At 44.7% G+C, this 22,078-nt stretch overlaps 1 protein-coding gene across 15 annotated transcripts in view; it reads right to left on the reverse strand.

Annotated features, from left to right (window-relative positions):
- TNC (tenascin C) overlaps positions 1-22,078 on the reverse strand; it is a 102,468-nt gene that overhangs the window by 15,828 nt on the left and 64,562 nt on the right. For 7 of the 15 annotated variants that reach the window (XM_010808269.4, XM_010808268.4, XM_005210552.5 and 4 more), the window contains 6 exons: positions 14,038-14,310; positions 8,144-8,266; positions 6,908-7,051; positions 4,658-4,777; positions 2,520-2,663; positions 1,393-1,523 (listed from right to left, as the gene is read on the reverse strand). In XM_010808269.4, the coding sequence (XP_010806571.1) occupies positions 1,393-1,523; positions 2,520-2,663; positions 4,658-4,777; positions 6,908-7,051; positions 8,144-8,266; positions 14,038-14,310 (935 nt within the window). Of the gene's footprint in view, positions 1-1,392; positions 1,524-2,519; positions 2,664-4,657; positions 4,778-6,907; positions 7,052-8,143; positions 8,267-14,037; positions 14,311-15,832; positions 16,106-19,585; positions 19,862-22,078 lie in introns of all 15 variants that reach the window. The other 8 variants (XM_010808263.4, XM_059889195.1, XM_005210546.5 and 5 more) reach the window with 3 other exon arrangements.

The raw sequence follows: 22,078 nt of genomic DNA on the forward strand, positions 1-22,078 counted from the left end.
CTCCAGTGAGGCTTCTGGCAGCCTGGTGTGAAGGAGTTTTGTGGAGGATCCTCCAAGGAGAGTGATGAGCCTGAGAAATAGAGCTTACAGTCCTGATGCTTGGGAATCCTCCCAAGAAAATTGCTGTGTATGTGCCAAAGAATTGATGTTTTTGCCCTGTGGTGTTGGAGGAGACTCTTGAGAGTCCCTTGGACTGCAAGGAGATCCAACCAGTCAGTCCTAAAGGAAATCAGTCCTGAATGTTTGTTGGAAGGACTGATGCTGAAGCTGAAACCCCAATACTTTGGCTACCTGATGCGAAGAGCCGACTCATTTGGAAAGACCCTGATGCTAGGAAAGATTGAGGGCAGGAGGAGAAGGGGATGGCAGAGGATGAGATGGTTGGATGGCATCACCGATGCAATGGACATGAGTTTGAATAGGCTCCAGGAGTTGGTGATGGACAGGGAGGCCTGGTGTGCTGCAGTCCACGGGGTCACAAAGTCAGACACGACTGAACGACTGAACTGAACTGACTGTGCCCAATTGCTCTATAGCGAGCTCCAAAGTTGACAAGCCCTTTCTGTGCTCTTAGACCTCCCAATCAGCTATTTCATTCTTGGCTCCAGTACAAAAAGGTCAACCGACATTAGGGGTAAGTCTCCAACATGAAACATGGTGACCCAAATCAAACCAAACAGCAGCAAACCAGAAAAGAGACCTTGGAGGAAACACTCTGCAGGCAGAGGAAGAAAATCCCAAGAACATATATTCTTAGACATAAAGAGAAGAAGATACAGGATATAGAAACAATATGCCAGAAAAAGGTCAACATGCAGAAAATAAGGAAAAGATCTTGGAAATTTAAAGGATGGTGACCAACATTAAGACATCAATAACATGTTTAGAAGGTAAAGGTTAGAAAACTTCTTTCACTTTCTAAAGTTATTTCAAGTTAAAAAGTAGAAGGAAAAAAATTCATGGGTAGAGAATAGAAATAAAAACTGCTGTAAACAGTTGATGTCATAAGCACATGGTGATATATATATCATTATATAACAGAATGATACCATCTGTGAGATATATGGCAAAGATGCAGAAGAAGCTTTTGGCCTTTGCTCAATAAAACACTGAAGGACAAAGAGTCCAGCTCCTAAAATGCCCTCAAGTCTTGTGAGCAGTAGTTCTTGACCTTGGCTGGCTATCAAAACTGGAGTCTGGTTAAAATGAGACCGGAGGCTACAACTTATGATTCAGAAAGTCTGGCATGGTGTCCAGTTCCTACTAATTTCTTTCCAGCTCCCTAGTCACACTAGCGTAGGAGAAACAGACTTCAGATAATTCTTCCTGACTTTGAGACTCATGTAACTGTTTCATTCAGCCGTGGGGATTTGTTTATATACATCAAGATACCTTGATTGTACCATCCACGGATTCATACACCAATAGGTAACCAGTGACAGATGCCCGGGGAGGTCTCCAGGTGAGGAGGGCAGTTTCCGACTGAACCTCTGTAGCAGTGAAGTCTCTTGGAGAATCGAGGTCTGGAGAAGAGAAGACATTTAATATCAAATAAGTCAGCAGGTACAGGCTTCCCTGGTGGCTCAGACAGTAAAGAATCCGCCTGCAATATGGGAGACCTGGGTTTGATCCCTGGGTTGGGAAGATCCCCTGGAGGAGGGCATGGCAACCCATTCCAGTATTCTTGCCTGGAGAATCCCCATGGACAGAGGAGCCTGGCAGGCTATAGTCCATCATGGGGTCACAAAGAGTTGGACACGACTGAGTGACTGAGCACAGCACAGCACAGGTCATCAGGTGTAGGATAAAGTCCCTACCAGGAGGCCTGAGTTCAAGTCCTTTCCCTAGCGTTGACCTATATGACCTCAGGTGAAACCTTTCCCATCTGTAAATGAAGAGGTTGAGCCTCATGACCTCTAAAGACACATGTTCTCTGTGTTTCAGCTCATCCTAAGGGCCATGTTTTCCTGAGCCCAATAGGATCGCAACTGGCTTTAGCTGAATTAGGGGAGAAAGACACAGCCATGAACATAATTAGAATGCCTCCCTTTGTTTCTAAAGAGGACAGATGAACGCTGGTATGGGCCCTCCCCCCTACTCAGTGGACACCGCTTCCATTCCTTTCCCCATTGCAATCTGAAAAAAAGATCTCAATGTATATAAAAAATCCAGCGGACATCTAGGAAAATCTGCCTTTAAAATCTTTCTCTTAAAAATATTTCCCTGCCTAGAACATGGATCATTAACTACTGGGTTTAGGGCCAGTGGGGACTGGTTTTCCACTTAAAAAGCCCTCCTCTTAAAATCATTTCCTAGTCTGTGGGGAGAGCAAGGTCATTTCAGTTCAAAAGGAAATGGTGTGTTTCTTAAGTCTTGATTGAGGGGGCATTGGTGGATTGAGTTGCTGCTGATGTCATCACATTGCAGGGAGCTGACTTGAGAAATAATAGATGGAGAGGGATACTGTTAAAGATAGAGGCAGTGGGTGGGCTTTTTCCAGCTCTTCAGTGTCTTTGTACCTGTGGTGAACTTGGTGGTGATGGTTGAGCTCTTCTGGGGCCCTTTCTCTGCAAAGATCCTCAGCGTGTATTCTGTGGCAGGCTCGAGATTGGTCAGTGCATACTCCACCGTGTTCCCGGACACCGTGCGGGTAATTTCTGGCACTATACAGGAAATATACACACCACGGCAGTTACCTCTCCCTGTCTGGGCCATCAGTGGGCTTGGCCAACAGTGCACGCACCTCCTAACACAGAAGCTTTCAGCGGTCCTACAGAAAAGCAGGTTTGATTTCTGAGATGACTTACACTCCTTTCTCTCTCTTGAGCACAGTGTTGCACAGGATCCAGCTAGAGGAGAGTTGCAGGTAACATCCCCATGCCTCAGGCTACCCAGATTTAATTTGTCCCCTTGCTTGCTCTCCCATTTTTTCCCACTTACTCTCACATCCTTTATAACTTGCTAAATGTCATATCTTTAGGCTGGGGAACCAGAAAAACCAGGTGGCATAGACAGACCGAAACCTGATTACTGGTTCTCAGTCTCAGTGGGTCAGGACCACGGGCGGGCCCCAAGCCATGGCATCCAGGTGTCACCTTCCTCGTCACAGGTGACCAGATGGCCTGGCTGGCCAAGGCCTGAGAGGTTTCTCAGGGTATGGGATTTGAAAGGCTAAAACTGGGAAAGTTCGGGGCAAACTGGGCTGAGATGCTCACCCTCCTTGTCATCCATGATCCCCCTCCACACACACACACACACACACACACACACACACACACACTCTTCTGGATGAGGACATGTCTATGCCTGCAGCCACAGTTTCCATGATTCCCATGAACTATACTCTGGTTTATTTTAGGTGAGACAACATCATCTTCCCTGACTTACAAGAGTTTGCTCACGGGGAATATTTAAAAATAAAAAAAGTAGAAAAAAAGAAACCCAAGAATTCCTCTAGCCCCACCCCCTGATCCGCCAATCCTCACAAGGAACCCTCTCTTACAGGAGGTCGCCAGGGCTGAGTTAAGATTTTCAGAGACCCCCTGCACAGCTGATGGTATGCTCTCACACTGTTACTGAAAGTAAAACAACCATCAGATATGAAACTCACATATACTGTGACATTAAAATAACATATTTTTTCCTAATCTAGTTCCTGAAAAATAGGGACTTGTTCATTGAAAAGGAATCTTTCTTTTCTCTCTTATTTGTATTTAATTTTATGTGCTAGTGGCCGTAACTCACTGGTGCCCCAAACAAGTTACCAGTATTGAATCTGCCGGCTGAGTAAATGAGCACAGATGGTTGAAAAGGCAAGGAGAGATCATTTCTGATTTCTTAGTCAGATCAGCTCTAACTGGCCCTGTCTGCGGCATCCAGGAAGTGCAGTCTCCCCAAAGCTGCCTGAAGTAGTCTATTTAAGATTTCAGATTGTGGACTCCTTTGTAAGAGGTGAGAGCTGTGCCTGTAGAGGGTGGCTCATGGTGACAGCAGAGACCAGCAGGAGAGGAGGAACAGGCTGCAGATGCACCATCTGCTTTTCTTTAAATGGCCTGTTGGCCTCCTTGATATAATCGTGGTATTGATGCTCTTCCATTTGACCACAGCGGGAAGATACAGGTTGGGCTGCTCTCGCCACCACTTGCACAGGCCCCTTCACACCCATCCATTCACCAGCCCCTGTCCCAGCCCATGAGTCTGTTCTCAGGTGGCAACTGAGAACCATAAGAACATTGCTGGACTCACCAACCTACCCTCGCATCTTTGTACATCAATCCTAAAGGAAATCAACACTGAATATTCATTCAAAGAACTGATGCTGAAGCTCCCGTACTTTGGCTACCTGATGCAAAGAGATGATTTCCTGGAAAAGACCCTGAGGCTAGGAAAGATTGAAGGCTGGAGAAGAAGGGGATGACAGAGGATGAGATGGTTAGTTGGCATCACTGACTCAACGGTCATGAGTTTGAGCAAACTCCGGGAGATGATGAAGGAAGGGAAGCCTGGCGTGTGCAGTCCATGGGGTCGCAAAGAGTCGGCCATGACTGAGTGACTAAACAGCAAAAGCAACCAAAAGTGGCACAAAGAAAGAAGAACAGGAAGTTTAGAGCCGGACAGACGCTCCTCAGAGAGGGGAGGGTCTCGGACATGACCTTACCTCTCTCCCCTGTGTAGGAGATGACGTAATTATCCACAGGGGCGATGGCTGGCTGCCACATGGCCAAGGCTTCTGAGTCAGTGATGTTGGCTGTCACCAAGCTAGATGGGCCATCCAGAGCTGCAAGGAAACACAGTGATGTGTTGGAGAGATAGTCAGCCATGGGGCAGCGCATCAGACCACAGCTACTCTGCTGTCTACCCTGCTCCTGGCCTCCTGGTGTGGGACACAGTGTCAGAAGCATGCAAGAGTTCTGACCTTGGAGCCAGGATGACCTGAGTTTGAGACATGACTCCTTCCCTTGCTGTCTGGGTCATCTTGGGTCTCTGTTTCTCATCTGTAAAATGGGTATAGAAGCTCTGCTTGGCTTTGTTTTCAATTATACTTTGGTTTTCACATGATATTATAGGTGGAAAGGTGCTCTGTGAACTGCAAAGAGCTGAACACATGACAAGGATTTATATTTATAGTTCACGTTACTTTCTCCAGGGAAAGGCTTCACAAAACCAGGACAGGTACAGAGTGAGGGCTGCCTATGATGTCTTTGGTTTTGAGTAATAGCTCTGGTTCGGTGGGCTATGGAGAACACAGGGGCAGGCTCCAGGGGCCGGTGGTCCCAGGCTCTACCTTGGATTCCCTGTTGTGGGTCTGTGTGCCTTTGGGTCATTTTCCTTCTCCACACCTCACTCTCCTCAGTTGTCACAGAAGGCTGCTGTAAGGATGAACTAGACGATGTGTGTGAAATGTGCTCGGGGCAGCACTCAATAATTGCAGTTGGTCTTAACATGACTATTAAAGTTATTTGGAGTTTTCAGAATGATTCCTAAGTGACTTGTGCTGAGAAGGCATGGAGAGTCACAGTTCTTGGCCCTTTGAACTGACCACTGCTACAACCCAACACCCCCTTCTTAGAAACCAACCTACATGTGACTGGTTTCCAATTTCGTTCACATTTATGACTCAGTTACTCCGGGACCACAGCTCTGGGAAGATGGAGGGCAGGCAGCCATCATCAGCTGACTTCACAGCTGAGGTGCCTGAGCCCCAGGAGATGAAACGACTGGCCTGAGGGTCTCAGGAAGGGGTGGAGTAATTTGGGGGCACCCACGCCGTCCACCCGGAGGTCCTTCCTGTCTCATCTTACATGGACAGAGTCTCCTTTAACAATGAGGACAATGGGGCCTCCAGAGGAAAAAGACCCAGGCTTTGCAATCAGTTGCCATGGAGAAGCCACAAATGAAAGATTTCTAGGCGGGGGATGAGGATCTGTGTGGCAGGGTGGTCAGGACTCTGGGTTCAGACGGGAGGTTTTAATTGCATATTAGCAACCCTTTTAGACTATTAGGAAATTTTTAAAATTTCCTATGAGGCCCATTCTTCAGATCCCTTAATGGATTAGGCTGGATAATTGCTCATATATCAAAGGATAAATTGTTTAGAGACATGGGAGCCTAAAGAGAAATTTTCCACTTCATTCTCCTTCAATGCAATTCATTATTTTTTCCCTCCTTATAATGTGCTGTACAAATCAGGTTATAATAGGAAAATCATCCTTTATCTAAGAGGGACGCACAATTTGGAGGCAGCCTGACCTGAGCTCAGGTTTGCTTCCAGCATTTACTAGTTATGTGGACTTGGCCAAGGCATGCGATTGCCCTGACTTCAGTTTTTCCCTCTGTAAAATGGGAAGGATATTAGCTATGAGAAGGATGTTAGCTATGTTGGTTTACATGGGAATGGTTCAGGAACAGCCCTGAAATACTGTAGCTGCCAAATCGAGAGTTGTTACTTTATAGCTATAACGATTCACGTGTCTGTGTGAAGCATCTGCTTGGAAGGGAAGGAGGTGGATTAATGCGTGCAATGATCTATATTTACAGACGCTTTACACACAGTTTCCTAAGGTTCTTATAGCATCCTGCAGTGCGAGAAGAACTGCACCCGTTTTCCAAGAAAGAAACTAGATCCTCAGGACATTGACCGACAGCTCTGTGTCCAGAAGGGGCAGAACCTGGGATTCGCACCAGGTCAGTATGACTTCCCCAGCTTCCACCCTTTTCCCCACAATTCCCTGGGACATGGCGGCCCAGGGAGGCTGAGGATGAAGCTCAGAAGAGGCTACAACTGCGTCACAGAGGAGGCCTCTGGTGCTCCCAGGCCAGCCCACTTTCCGCTAGAATTTCCTAAACAAAAACATTTTTCTTCTAACTGCTGGATCATGAGCAATGATGCTGCAGGTGAGAAAAACACCTGTGGTGAGCGTCCCCGAGACAGGCTCGCTTTCCTCAAAGCCCTTCAGGGCGATGACGCTGACCAGGTAATCCGCTCCAGGTAAGAGTCTCAGCAGCCTGGTCTGGGTCTTGGTCCCATCCACAGTCACCGCTGAGGGCGCACCTGGAACACAGGAAAAGCAGGAGGGACTTAAGCACACCTGTCCCAAGAGTGGGCGTAACCGGTTTGGCAGTGACACTGCATTTATCCAGCATTTTCTTCACTTCTTCTCATTTGCTCCTACCCTCTAGCATAAGAGAAGAGGTTTTACTCTTTGTATAATGTTTTTTTCCATCCATGCAGAGGCCAAAAACTAAGCCAGGGGAGGAAAAATTATGAGGTCACAATGTGCTACAAATGGCAAGTTTCCATTCAGTAGAGAGCTGGCATGCTGTATAAATTTTATTTATCTATTTCTTCCCACAAAGGATACGGGAAGCTCACTGTGTAATGTATATCTGATATATTTAATCCATTGTATTCGCTTAACTATATATAGACTTATCTCTTACTAGCAGATATTCTACGATTGAAGAAGATGATCATGGTCTAATTTGTACTCTTATATCTATTAAAAAGTCCAAAATTTTTGTTTTTTAGAATCTGGGGGCTTTTGAGGAGCTTGTGTATCAGTTGACCGAACTCCCTACAGAGATGCTGCAGCGTGTCTCTGAAGAGATAATCATCTTTGTATACACTTTGCATATACTTATCAACTATCATCTTTGTGTACACTTCCACTAATAGGGAGCTCACTACCTCCCAGAATGTCTTTAGATAGATTTGAATATGCTTCCTCCCCCTACCCCCGCCCCGTGGTCTTGTGGTCTCTATTATGGCCCATGTGCCTGAACTAGAACTTTCAACTCTGCAAAGTCACAGCTTCCCATCCTTTGCTGAGACAGACAGATTTGGGGACCAAGAGGCAAAGATCAGTTTTGCCAAACAAAAAAGGTCAATGGGTTTAGAGTCTTTTGTCCTTGTGTGAAAACATTATTGGGGATCTATTGCTCATAGAATTTTAGAATTATGAGACTGGAAATGATCTTTTTAACATGATTCCTCAAGGTATAGTTTCTTTCAAGGATCTCATAGCACTTTACAAATGAAGTCTATTCAGATGGTCTCAAATATGAAGAGGAGGATGGAATTGTCTGAGTCACAATTCCACCCAAACACTCCAGATCCCTTCCCTCTCCCCACCAAGCGCCCTACCTCCTGCAATGGGCACATAGGTGACCCGGAAGCTCTCCACCTGGGTAGTGGGTGCCATCCAGCTGACACTGGCTGCGTTTTCAGTGATGTCTGAGAAAATGATTTCCTTCGGGGAGCCCATGGCTGTTGAGGAGAAAGCACAGGAGAAACCCAGAAACAGTTAACTCTCTTGCTCATCAGTGATTCTTCCTGAATTCCTTATCCATGAAAGCTCAGTTTACATCTGAGCCAAGCCTTTAGGATGGAGGATGTGGTGATTTGTGGTCAAGTTATGACTTGATGGAAACAATTGCTCTTTCATTCAGGTACAGGGCCCAGAGCTGCAGAGCTGCCATTTGGTTTCATCCAAAAAGAATGTTAGCATAGCTGACATCTAAAAAGTGAGGGTAAGTGGGTAGTTTCACAGTTTGAAATAACCTTCCTTTCATTTTTGATGTTTATCATTTTTTTTTCAAATCTTTGCCTTTTAATTCCTTTTATGATTAAAGAAAATTTGATATTAAATGATACCAAGTCTTGATGGGTCTTCCCTGGTGGCTCAGATGGTAGACAATCTGCCTGCAACGTGAGAGACCTGGGTTTGATCCCTGTGTCTGGAATATCCCCCGAAGGAGGGGATACTACCCACTCCAGTATTGTTGCCTGGAGAATTCCACGGTCAGAGGAGCCTGGTGGGCTACAGTCCATGGCATTACAAAGAGTTGGACATGACTGAGCGACTAACATTTTCACTTTCAAGACTTGGTAAGTGCTCAGTTCTTTCGCTTTATAGAGATTAACCCTCACTCAGAAACCACTGAGAAGAAGGTGTGGTTGTAGCCAATTTACAGGAGACCAAACTGAGGCTCCACTTTCACTTTTCACTTTCATGCATTGGAGAAGGAAATGGCAACCCACTCCAGTATTCTTGCCTGGAGAATGCCAGGGACTGGAGCCTGGTGGGCTGCCGTCTACGGGGTCGCACAGAGTCAGACACGACTGAAGCGACTTAGCAGCAGCAGCAGCAAACTGAGGCTCAGTTCTCCAATGAATACTCTTGTGATGTGATCTAAGTCCCAGGACTGGGCGGCAGAGCTGGGCATAGCCCTGGGATTCTGGAAATAATGTTTACGTGGAAACTGACCTCGACAAACTCATTCCCAGAATTAGATGGAGATTCAGAGCCAGAGGAGGGAGCTCAGAACCATGCCCAAGGCAAGCCCCTCTTGAATACTGGGTCTACCTGCAGGGAAAGCCATGCCCTGGGGAACACTTTTTGCTACGTAAATACCTCCCCCGCAAACCCAGTTTCCTTTGGCTTTTCTCTGTGTATTTTTTGGCTTAGCTTTTTGCCCTCTTCAGCTGACCATGCTTAACCATACAATCCAGGAAACAATTTTCGGGTCTCCAGGGAGCTCATTTCCTCATCTTTTTCCCTCTGCAGCCCACGTTGATCATTAAGTTCTGAAACCCACAGCCCACTTTGGGGAGTTTTTTTTTTTCCCTCTCCATTTCTGCTCTTTCTCCCTCCTCCGACGCATTCTCCTGTGATCTGCTAGCCACCCCCAGATTCTGTGGCTGCCTGGGGTTTTGCCTTCTCCTTGGAGGGCTTTGGAAGCCACATGGCTCTGGAGTGGGATGATCTTGATTGTCCGAACACCCTGGAGAGGCTGGGCGACTAGGGCAGCTCCTGTGCCTCATAGGAGCCTCCCTTGCTCCATCTCAGTGGGAAAAGTGGTGCCCACTTTCAGGAATGTTTTGAGGATTAGCAGAGATGATTGATGTAAAATCCTAGCACAGAACTTGGCACACAGTGAGAATTCAGTAAATGCTTGCTTTTTTTTTTTCTTTCCCATGTGACTCTTTTTTCCCCCCCACCATGGGCAACCTGAATTTTGAAGTAGTCACCCAGGAAAGATCTAGATGAGGCAGAATAAGAAAAAAAAAAAAAAAAACCCCAGTGAGGTGTGTAAACTCAGGCACAGGGGCTCTCTTGCAGCAAGCCTGGTTCACTCGGACCTCCACTCTGTGAAACTCATCAGGCCAGGTCCTGGCACACTTTAGAAGGTGCATCTGGCCACAGCTCCCCTATCTAGATCCCAGTTTTCTCAGTTGCACAATGGCAATATTATCTGCCCTGTCTTTAAAACAAAACAAAACAAACCCATGAGAATTAGTAACCTCATCTGTCACGCACTCCTGAGGGATGCACTGGAAAGCGACAGCAGGCAGAGAGCCGCGTGTCGTCTGAAGAACGGCGCAGTGGTGGTGGAATTCCAGGGTCAGTGGTATTTTTAGACAACAGACCTTCCTAGGTGCGGAAGACACTTTGTTATTTTAGCATGTGTCCTGCTGCCGTAAACAGGGCCCACGAGTCTCCAGCACCGAAGGGGAAGGGAGGGCCAACAGGAGCCTGAAGGCGGAGCCTCATAGAATAACTAAATTTTGCCTATTGAAAAGCTAGGAGGACCCAGGAAAGGCAATGCCTCTGACTCTCTTTCTGAGTAGACTCTTGGTTTTCAATAAAAGTTCCATTAGGGAAGCATTAGAAATTGCTAGAAATTCTCAAGGAGGTTGAAGAGGACTTCTGTTTGTTCTCTGCATAAAATGTTGCCTCCCCAAATCTGGAGCAAATTTCTTTAATAATGTCTCCATTCACAATCATTTAAAAACCTTTTACCTTCAACATAGTTTTATAAATACTTAATATATGTGAATCCTGTGAGAAGCTAAGGAGATGGTAGCCAGCATGGTTTAAGAGCAAGGACTTGGAGGTACACTGACCTGGTTTTGAATCCCATTCTGGCTTTACTAGATAACAGCACCTTAGCCCCTTAGGTCTCTGTGAAGTGGGGCTGAATGTGTCGCTCAGCTGGACTGTCTGTGTCACGTGAATCAGTGAGGAAAAGTGTGTCAGTTGCACTGCTATGGGTGGCATGAAGTGCAAGCTCTATAATAGGTGGTTATCATCTTTACACTTAATGAGAGTCAGAGCCAAAGGCACGAGGCACAGAGAGTTGGCTCCTGCAGAGGAAGGACTGCTGAGCACGTGTCTCCAGACACGATGCCATTGCAGCTCTGTGGTTTGTGGTTTCAAGTGCATCGAACTGGAACTGACTGGAGGGGCTGGGAGGCTGCCTGGCTGGGAAAGTGAGATGGGGTGAGAGGGGGTACATTCTGGGGCTTGGAGAGGGGTTTCCCGCTTGGCTTCAGGGTGCGGAAGGGGTGTACAGTTAGGGTGGTGATGGGGCAGGTTAAGAAACATTTGAAGGTCCTCACTATCCCCAAGGTAGGCAGTAGGAACCTCCAGAAGAAAATGACAGAGTCATCTTACTCTGGTTTTGGATTTTGAAGTATTTTCTTTTCTATTCTAGGGACCATCCAGATGGTACCCAGAAGCGTGTTGGCATTTAACTTCCCAGAGATAAGAGAAGCTCCTCTGGCTTCCCAAAGGGGGACCAAGGCCATTGTGAAGAAGTGGCTCAATCCATGAAGAGGAAGAGCAGCCACTGTAGATGCAGAGATTGGCAGAGGAGAGAACAACCCATAACCTAAGGTCTGGCAGTAGGGGAATAGTTAAATAAACAAGATATGTGGGAATATATCTGAGATCTATTAATAAGCAAGGAACACACACACACACACACCAGTGTGTGGAAGAGTGGGTGTGTTAATCACTGCACCAAAAAAAACCTGGAAAAAAGAGAGAGCACAGACTCCGGTCTAATCTTGTCTGTCTGTAAGAGTATTTCTGCAGAGATTCAGAAGAAAGTAGTCATGCTGACTGCTTCTAGATAGAGCAACTTAGTGAGGACAGCAGAATAGAGACCTCATTGTATATTCTTCTTTTTAACCTTTAAATTTTCAACCAAGTGGACCATTAAAAAATGTAAATTAAATCACCCAAACATAGTATCAGCTAAAATTGTTACAATGGGCAAGGAAAAATACTCAACATTCCTGATCTGACGGGAACCTCATAGCTGACCTTTGAGTTAGGGCCTATTGGCCAAGGGAGGGGACAGACACTCAGAGGGGAAAGGAGACTTGCTCAGGAGCAGGGGTCAGACGCCAAGAGATCTGCCCAGAGGCTGCAGGCTTAACCACTTGGCTACACTGCCTCCAGCCACTGTCTCTGTGCGGGGGCACTCGGGGCTGCCAGCCTGTGCTCAGGGAGTGAGAGGAGATGCTGCAGCAGCTTTTATAAAGAAAAAGAGGAGCAGAAAGAAGGGTTTACAAGGAGAAAGAGTGAAAAGACAAAAGGGAAACTTTCTGAAGCTGATGAGGTGACTGAGATGTCTACTGTGCTCCAGAGTCACCTCTCCCGTCATTCCAAGTACCAGAGCACACGTGTGTACACATACACACACAGACACAGACGCGTCTCTTCAGCTGTGAAATACAATGCCCCAGAGAAAGAAGTCAAAGAAAGGGCTATCTTACAGAGCCTTTTCTTTTGTTCTTAAAAAAAGAGCTCATGATTATTCGTTCTCTTTTTTGCTTTAAAACTGCAGAGACTTTGGGGAAAAAAAAGATCAGCAAAACAAAATCGCCGATCAGAAGTAAACTTTGAAAAGCAGTGTTTATAAACCAGGGTCAAAACCAGCCTCTGCCTCTGATCTAGAGTTGTTTTGTGGGAAGCCACAGGGAGGAGGAGACAGGGACTCATGTCCCGGGAGATGGGGCCTCTGTGTTAATAAGAAACAGGGTATTTCCTCTGGCTGAATTACTGCCTGGATCTCAGCATTTCCTCCACGTCTACAAATACCAATTTTTATTTCTACAGGTGGCTTCTCAGAGCTCATTTGGTCCTGAAAGTTGGCATCATAAGATACTCTGGACAAAGGGAAGGTGTAGTCTAGTGTTGTGCTCTTTGCATGTCAGAGGTGGCAAGCGTGTATAGTAGTTGGTTATGTTATCTAGCCTGCCTCTATTTAATAGTAGTAAAATAGCTTGGTATTTAGGTTCTACTCCAAATCTGGCTGTGTGACCTTAGGCCAATCACTTCACCCTTCTAGGTCACAGATTCCTCATGCACAAACAGAAGGGTCTGGGATACATCATTCCTCAGGTCCCTTATACTTCTGCTTGTGGTTTTATGATTGTTTCCTCTGGTTCCTCTGAAGTAGCTGTCTCTAGCAAATGCTCCATTTCTGTACCTGCCTTGGTTTCCTGAAGGAATTCACCCTAACCTTACCATTGAAGGTCTGTCCTTTTCTCTTTAAAGAATCATGTTAATCTTAATATTATCATTTTAAACCATCTGGTAATGGCCATCTTTCTTTATTCTTCTGGAAAGAACTCACATTGAATAGAATTTTCATTTCTGCCTCTAGTGCTTTTTAGAGTTGCTGTGAGTATAAATAAAATGTGTGAGCCCGCCAAACCTGCTAACCTCTTCTTTTTTCCTTCTTGATCAAGGTACTGACTATTCACATGTAGAATTTTAGAAGTATTAATCTTTAGAGGTAGAGGTACCACTTCTCCATTATACCCTGCATAGCTTGAACATTTGACCAAAGAACACGGAAGTATATCTCTGGATAAAACATAACAGGCAGAAAGAAGGATCTTTGGAATTTGAAGAAAAAGCAATGATTGTAATGATTATCTTAATGACAATAACGAAAATGTTACTTGCTCTCATTAGCTCAGCCCTTGCTATGTGCCAGGCCCTCCCTATGGGCTTTCCATGAATCATCTCATTCAATCCTCACAACACTATTAGGTAAGTGGCATCATGCTCTTTTTGCATAAACACTTAGCCATGATCACAATCACAATCATCCAGTCTATAATCAAGAGTCATGATTCAAACCCAAGCTTGTCTGCATGCAAATCTCTAATAATTTCCCAGCCCTGTGAGAAGAGGAACAGAGAACTTTTCTCTAGTCTCTCCCATTTATATATGGTACCTGTTGTTGCTATGGCAGTGACTGGCTGGGATCGCCTTCCACTGCTTATTCCATAGAGCTCAATTTCATATTCAGTGGCCTCTCTGAGACCTGTAATGTCCCTGGTTCGTTCGGGGGCAAGGAGGGTTATCTCCAGTGGCTCGGACTGCTTTTTGGTATCTCTGATTTTGAGAACAAAACTGTCGAAGACTCCTTCATCAGCTGTCCAGGACAGACGGAACCCATCTGGGGTGGCATCTGAAACCAGAAGGTTGTCAACTTCCGGCTCGGCTTCTAGAAGGGAAGAGAATGGTGGAAGGAGGAGAGAGAAGATCACTCAGCAGCCTGTGCCATAGTCTCTCTGGTGGGGGTATTGATATGCAGCCGTGTCCCGGCTCTCAGAGTGAGAAGTGTCCTGAGATACCGAAAATAAAATGATTCAACATGGACATGTCCAGTAGGTCGAGGAGAGGAGAAAGAGAGTTGATACATTCAGTACAAGTCAAGTGGGTGCTTACATGTGTGAGTTTTGTCTAAAAGCAATTCTGTAAATCCACATCTGGACTCAGCAAAGACCCCTTCCCTGCATTATTAAACAATTTCAAAGCCAGTAACTTGTTTACATTTGCTCTCTGTCTGCCAGTGGCTGAACGCCCATGTCTGCGAGACCTTCTTCTTTTCTTTTTGCAAAGACAAATAAACCAGCATTAACGATCTGTAGAGCTGCCCATGATGATACGGCTGATTATATTTCCCTTGATCTTGAGCATTTGGCTTTTAAAACATTATAAATGTTATGCTCTTTTTCTTGGAGCTGCTATACTAAAGGAGGCTCCTACTCTTGACTGGCTTGCTTTTTGTTAACCATTCAGTAAGTGTTCAGATGGTAGAACCAAGACTTGGAACCTCTTGTACTACATACTTTAGACCCAAAGTTGTGATCTTGGATTGGCTTAACTAGACAAAACTCAGTGTCAAGGTAGATTTAGACCTGAGTTTCCCAAAGTACACTCAGAGCAAACTGTACCTGTTTGATCATCATTCATTGTCAAATAAATGTGGGAAAATTTCCTGGGTAAGCCCCTCTTGGAGAGAAGCATGCACTTTACAATGTTCTCTAGAGCTTTGTGGTCAAGGATCTGTAACTCAGTGTTTCAGAAATTTATTTGAACATGGAACTTCTTTATTAAGTAGGACCTCTGAATATGGAGTTAGTTCCCTCTAGAAAGACTTTGGGAAACACAGATTTTTGACTGTTAAAGTTGTTCATGCTATATTTCTCTAGGAATTATGAGTGTGCTGAAAATGATGGATTTAGTCTGTGTTGAAGAATCTCAATGATATTAGTGTTTACCAGTATAAGTTCACAGTTGGTTTTCCAATGACAAGCCCACCTGGCAAGTTTGGCAAGACCACAGTTGAGGCTTTGAGATGACAAATGCAGTAAATAAGTTTTTGAAATATACTCCTTGGTATATTTCTCTTGAGAAGGCTGAAACGTAGCTGGGGACCAGCCGGATGAACACAGAGGAGGGTAACACACAAGAGCTACAGACAAGATGCGGTCAAAGGATTCGGGACACCTAGTGGAGACATTTCGACCTTCTCGTTTCTGGAGTGGGAGGAAAGGAGCACTCGTTAGAGACGTGAGACGAGAGACAGTGCTGGGGGTGGGGGTGGAGACACAAAGACTAGGCCACATCTATGGATTAAGTAGGAAACATGGACAAGAGTGTTAAAACCATGGCGGTCTCATAGATGGATTACATGGAGGGAACTGGGAAGAGGAGAAAATGGCTCACTTGAGCCAAAATACCTGTAATAATCTCAGCCCTCAAGGGCTTGGTTTGGCGCCCTTGGGTGAAGCCAGAGACCATGACCTCATAGCCAATGCCAGTTATAAGGCCTCTGAGCTCCAGCTTCCTCTGGGTTCCTGAAAGGGTGAATTCCTGGGGGTCCAGCAGCTTCCCAGAATCCACCACCGTGACTAGGAAGCTGTCAAAGGCATTCTCCGATGCCATCCAGGAAACTGTGAACCCGTAGGGATTAATGTCGGAAATGGTTAGGTTTTCCAGAAGGGGCAGGGCCTCTGAAAGAAGGGAGGGGTGAAAAGAACTCAGGTTAGCGGCGCTGACTCTGCCAGGACAGCACAAGTCTCCACAAAAACTGATGAGATGCACAATCAATCATCAAACGTGTTAATGTGCTCAGAAAATGCATTTTTGGTAAGAGCTTATCAGTTGCCAGGTGCCGTCGTCTTGTGTAGATCTCTTAACAAGTCTCTGAGATGGACGTCATTCCCACGATACAGGTAAGAAAGCCGAGCTTCAGAAGAAGTTGACTGACTTGGCCAAAGTCGCAGGGCTAGTATGTGACAGCACAAGGCTCTAGCTGGGTCTGACTCCAAAGGCCATGGATTTTTCCCAAGAAAACTGAATATCTTGTAATGGGTTTGGACTCCTTTGTCTATTTCCCACTAACTTATGGTCTTGAAGAAAATCAGCTTATTTATTTTTAAAACATACTCCCTTTTTAGTGTATTTTATATGTTTTTATTCCACTGCTAGATCTTATTTAGCATTAAGTTGACCAGGCCAGTTAGTGATGTATATCCTCACCAGCTGAGATAAAGGGATGAGGTAAGATTTTCTTGTGTGTCCAAATTTAACCAATTATGATTATGGCATATACTAAGATTTGTTAATTTTGTTTTCCTGGATAAAGGTAGGATCTTCAGTAAATTCTGTCATTATTTGTTCGTTCAGTCACCAAACATGTGTCTCTGGTCCTCTTATCCCATAGGTACCAAAGGGTCTTTTTCCACATTGGAATTCCCCACAGGAGTGAGCTTGTATCAACTGGACTTCTGTTAATAATTCTCAACTGACAAGGCTTCACATCCATTATCCTATTGAACCCTCATAATGACACTGTAAGTAGATATTACTATCCTCTCTTCGCACCTATGACAACACAGTAAGCAGAGAGGTCAGGGATTTCTCCATGACCCAGTAGTAAAGGGACTTCCCAGGTGGTGTAGTGGTAAAGAACCCGCCTGCCGATGCAGGAGACGTAAAGTCATGAGTTCAGTCCCTGGGTCAGGAAGATCCCCTGGAGGAGGGCCTGGCAACACACTCCAGCGCTCTTGCCTGGAGAATCCCATGGACAGAGAAGCCTGGAAGGGTACGGTTCATGGGGTCACAAAGAGCTGGGCACGACTAGACGACTCAGTGAGCGACATATCCACTAGGTGGCTGAGCTGAGATCCAGCCTAGGTCATCTGACGCCAGGTTCAGTGTTTTTTCCATACCCTAAGCCAAAGTCTAATTAGTCAACCCCATTGGTGCTGGCAAGACCTGCGGCATGAGCAGGGGCGCTGGAGAAGGCCCAGGGCCTTCCCTCCAGTAAAACAAAACACAGCAAGAGCGCGTGTGTTTATTTTTATCAGAGCGTGTACGGGGGGTGGGAATTCCATGGCCAAGGGTGCTTTAGCCACATCTAGTTTAGAGCCTGTTATTTCACCGAAGCTAAATGGAAACATTCAAAGAGATAAATGACCTTATACTAATGCCCAGAGTCTAATACGTGGAATGTAAAGGAAAACGTTTTAAAAAGACATGTGTGGTGACTGAATGAACAAGTGAATGAATGCCCTCACCCCTTAAGCAGAGATTAAGTTTTGTCACAGCTTGGATTTCCTGTACTTATTTTGAACTGCGTGGTGTTTGTCTTGAGGCTTTAAAAAAAAAACAAAACAAATGAAGATCTACTCTAAATCATAACTCTATCAAAGGCAAAGATGAAATCACATACACTGCGCTGACAGGCTCCTTTGTCTGCAAGACAAGGGTCTCAAATTCTGCTGCAGAACTTTGTTTGGATACGTGGCGCCTTTCTCTGATAACTGGCCTCCGTGAACTTCCAGGCCATCAAAGCAGAGAATTCCAGTGAACAGGAGGGCATTCAGGCTAATTAGTCCATCAAGGGCTTGCTATTTACAGTCCCTCGTGTTCAGGGTTTTTTTTTAATTTCTTTTAAAAATATGCTTCTTTTAAACTGCAGAGTCTTTTCACATCCAGGATTAGCTGAGACAATATTGTAACTGGATCCAGGATTCCCTAAACCAGCTCTCCCAGCCCCTTTTTCTTCTCTCTGTTCTGTGGGAGACCCTGCAAGAAGCTGCAAGTAAGGGCCTGAGGATCTGCATCAGGGCATACTTTCCCTCCGGGGCGGTGAAGTTCTCAGTCATCTGTCTGTCTGTTCCTTGCCCTGCCCCACTAAGGAATGACCATGTTCTGCATTTGAAGACAGGACAGTTGAATTCACATTAGACAACTGTACAGAAAACATTACCTCTCTTTGATCTTACAGTAAAAAAAAAAACGTAGTGTTCTCTTAAAAATAATAGGAAAAGTCATGACTGCCAGATCTATTGTTTCTATCTAGGCTGTTGCTTTTATTTATTTATTGTATTGTTGTTGCTGCTTATCTTTAAGAACCTACTTTTCTCATACTGTTGGGAGACAGAGGAAAGGACTCAGCATCTGTAAAATGCCGCGTGGATGCCAGGCAGTTACATTTCACCATATCCATTAAATCCTGAAACTGTCAGAGGTGCCTGTTAGTATTCTCTTTTCATACATGTGAGAGTGGGGTTTCAGAGAAGTTAAGAGCTGGTCAAGGTCATGTAGTTAAAAAGATGTGGGAGAGAATTAGAAACCACATAGGCCTGATCTCAAGATTCTCACTCTTTTAGGAAACCTATGCTGCCTCCAATTAAATACTTAGCTGATCTTATTGATATATCTTATTTATGTCAATAAATAGCAATTTATAGCAATTTGGACCTCAAGAGACGCCTGGTTTCATGTGAAAATCAGCCAGCAAAGTTGGTCTCCTAAAAATGATCATTAGTGGAAAGCAAGAGACTTCTAAATGTTTTCTGAGGCTTTGCAGGTTAGAGATTTGGTAAATTGACACCCCTTTCAGCCTTTGCCATTGATTGAGGATAATTTCAGGAAAGGGAATAGAAAACCATTTCTTTATGTAATTCAAAGAGAAGAAGTCGAGTTCAATAAATAGATCGGGTGTAATTAAAACTGGGATTTGTCTGCTCTAAGGTTGAACCTTCCTTAATCTGTTGTAGATGTCAATTTTAAAAAGTAACCCCTTTATGGAAGAAAAAGTAAATCATTTTATTTCTGGGGCAGGTAGTTTATGGGCTGCTTTACCTAGCATGATTTATGGGCAAAATTCCTGCCTTGGGCCATTACCAACTTAAAACTCACTCTCCAGCCAGAATCTCCAAATTGTGAATCAGACAGCCTATAAAACTGGGCACAGAATTCCTTGGAAGCTTTATACGACTGTTGAGTCTACCATCTTCATTTCCTAAGAGTGGCTGTGAAGGGTCTCTCTTGGAAATAGCACTTGCTCTGTTTTCATGTAGAAGTTCACATATGGAATCAAGACTATACTGGGGGTTGAATTTCCCTTTAGAACGCCTATCCCCTTTCCTCCCTTCCCCAGTTTAGAATTCCGAACAAAACCAGAGCCTTTGAAAGAGTACCTGTCACGACAAAGGCAGTGAGGGGCCTGCTGGAGCCCCCAGCCCAGGTGGTCCCTGCCACACTAACGTCATAGCCAGTGTTCGCCACCAAGCCCGTGACGTGAGCGTGCTGTGCGTCTCCTGAGACTGTGAACTGCTGGGGCTCGTGCAGCGAGTGAGAATCGCTGACATTGATAACAATCTTTGCAAAAGGCCCAGCTTGAGTGGTCCATGACACGTTGAAGCTGTCAGGAGTGATATTGCTAAGGACTAGTGTGCCCAACTGTGGCTCTGGCTCTAGGGGGAAAGGAACAGGGGCAGAGAGAAAGAGAGACACATTATTAGAGGGAGCAGACGATTTCTCCAGCATGTAGCCATGGAACATGAAAGTATCAATCCCTCCAAATATTTGCTGAAAGGTAGCGAATCAAGCTTTGTCCATACCTGCATCGGTCATAAAGCTAGGAAATATACCAGTTTCTCTACAGGTGTGGATTTGCCTTTTTTTTTTTTTAAGTAGAGACGTGACCATTTGCTGGTCATGTATAAAGAAAAGTCAAGAAGCCATTATAGCAGTAGATAGAATTATTGTAAAGATGTATTAAGAGTACATCTTCTAAGGTTTGTGATGGGACACTAGCTCTGTGAGATGTTCCAAGACAAGATAGCTTCACATTATATTGAATAATATATCTCACCCTAGAGATTCTTGAAGTATACTAGCATTTTAAAGGAATGCCGGTTCTGTAAAGAAACCTACTTAATTTCATTTAGCCCAGCATTTCATAGTGCTACCCTGGTGGCTCAGATGGTAAAGAATCCACCTGAAATGCGGGAGACCTGAGTTTGATCCCTAGGTGGGAAAGATCCCCTGGAGGAGGGCATGGCAGTCCACTCCAGTATTCTTGCCTGGAGAATCCTCATGGACAGAGCCTGGCAGGCTACAGTCCATGAGGTCGCAGAGTCAGACACGACTGAGTGACTAAGCAGAGCATTTCATTAACTTATTGATGAATGGATACCCTATCTGAGGAATAGTCTCTGAACATCTCAAGTTGCTGGTGTGCCACTGAGCATGCCTTAGAAAACGCTATTTTGGAATTTCCTGATTTAGTCTTTGATCTGTTTGGATTGTAGAAATTAAAGGTTAATATCCACACAAGAGAAATCCTTTGTAGTATTCAGAAACCCAAATGTATGCACCATGTAGAAAATCTACATCTCACTCTGAGTACTATAAAGGTGAAGCTGTCTTCTACTCAAAAATCCCTGGTATATGTAAAAGTTAAAGGAAAACTTGAAGTTGGACTTTGTGTTTTCTGATATGAAATTCACTTATTGGTTAATTTGGAAAGATGGATTGTTCCACTAAGGTTAAGTTTCTCTTGTCGCTTAAAATCTAGATGATCTGTGATGAGAACAGCTTGTCTTTAATGTAGGGGGACTACAGTATTAGTTTCAGCTGAGACGTATGTGGTCTGGCCACCTAAATGCACATTTATTAAATAATACTGACATTAAAATAAGTTCAACCCAGACGTATTTTAGAGAGAAGCGACAGTCCAGGATAATTGCGATACTAGGATTAGCATTTAGTGTTGGGAAGAAGCAAACTCTTTCTTCCAAGGACTCAGATATTGTTTTGCTGTAGCTCCAGGATTTGGAGGAAAGAAGGGGCTCATTTGGATAAACTTTAAGTGGACAACTGCAGAGCGTAACTCGAAGCCATGAAGTCTCAAAGGACAAATGGATCTGGCTCAGAGGCAGAGTGTAGCCAGAAGTAATGTCATGGGATTTCCTACTTAGCAATTAGATTGAGAAGTTAACGATGCTATAGCCTTCAGCTACAGCATTGGCAAATTACCTCAACCACAGAAAAAGTGAAATCCTCCGATGAATCTCTGTCTGCTTTTTCCTTATATGTTGCTGTGGAAGGAATCTCCCGAATTAAGGATGAATGTTAGGACTCTTCCTATGCTACCAGACGGAAACTGGCAATGCCGACACATTAACAATCATGCAGAATAAGACTTGGGTTTTCAAGGTCAGCTGAACCTCTAACTGTCTCCCAAAGGATGCAACCAAGCTGAAAAGTGAGATGCAAGAAGAAACTCAGAGAATGGTAGTGAGGGTCCAGTCAGCGTTCCATGCAAGCTAGGGATGTTTTTCTGTTACCACGTCTAACCCTTTGAAACAACTTCTTGGCATGCTGTCCCCTTCTGGGAAAAACAAACATTTCCAAAAACCTCATACTCCGAATGTTTACCGCATGCACCAAGATTTGGATAAGATGACAGATGAAAGGAAGACTCTGCCACTCTGTTATAGATATCAGTGGATGACAAAGCATGCTTGACAGAGTCAGTGTCAAAAAGAGCAGTCTCTAGGGAACACAAGCAAATAAAAGTTCTCAAGAACAAGATGAGACCACTGGGTCCTCTCTTGTGAGTCTCGGGTGTGCTTTGGGGTGTTTTTCTCCGCATGCTAGTAACTCCACTTTTAAAAGCTTGGTGG

The sequence above is a fragment of the Bos taurus genome, chromosome 8, assembly GCF_002263795.3.
Source record: "Bos taurus isolate L1 Dominette 01449 registration number 42190680 breed Hereford chromosome 8, ARS-UCD2.0, whole genome shotgun sequence".
NCBI classification, from domain to species: domain Eukaryota; kingdom Metazoa; phylum Chordata; class Mammalia; order Artiodactyla; family Bovidae; genus Bos; species Bos taurus.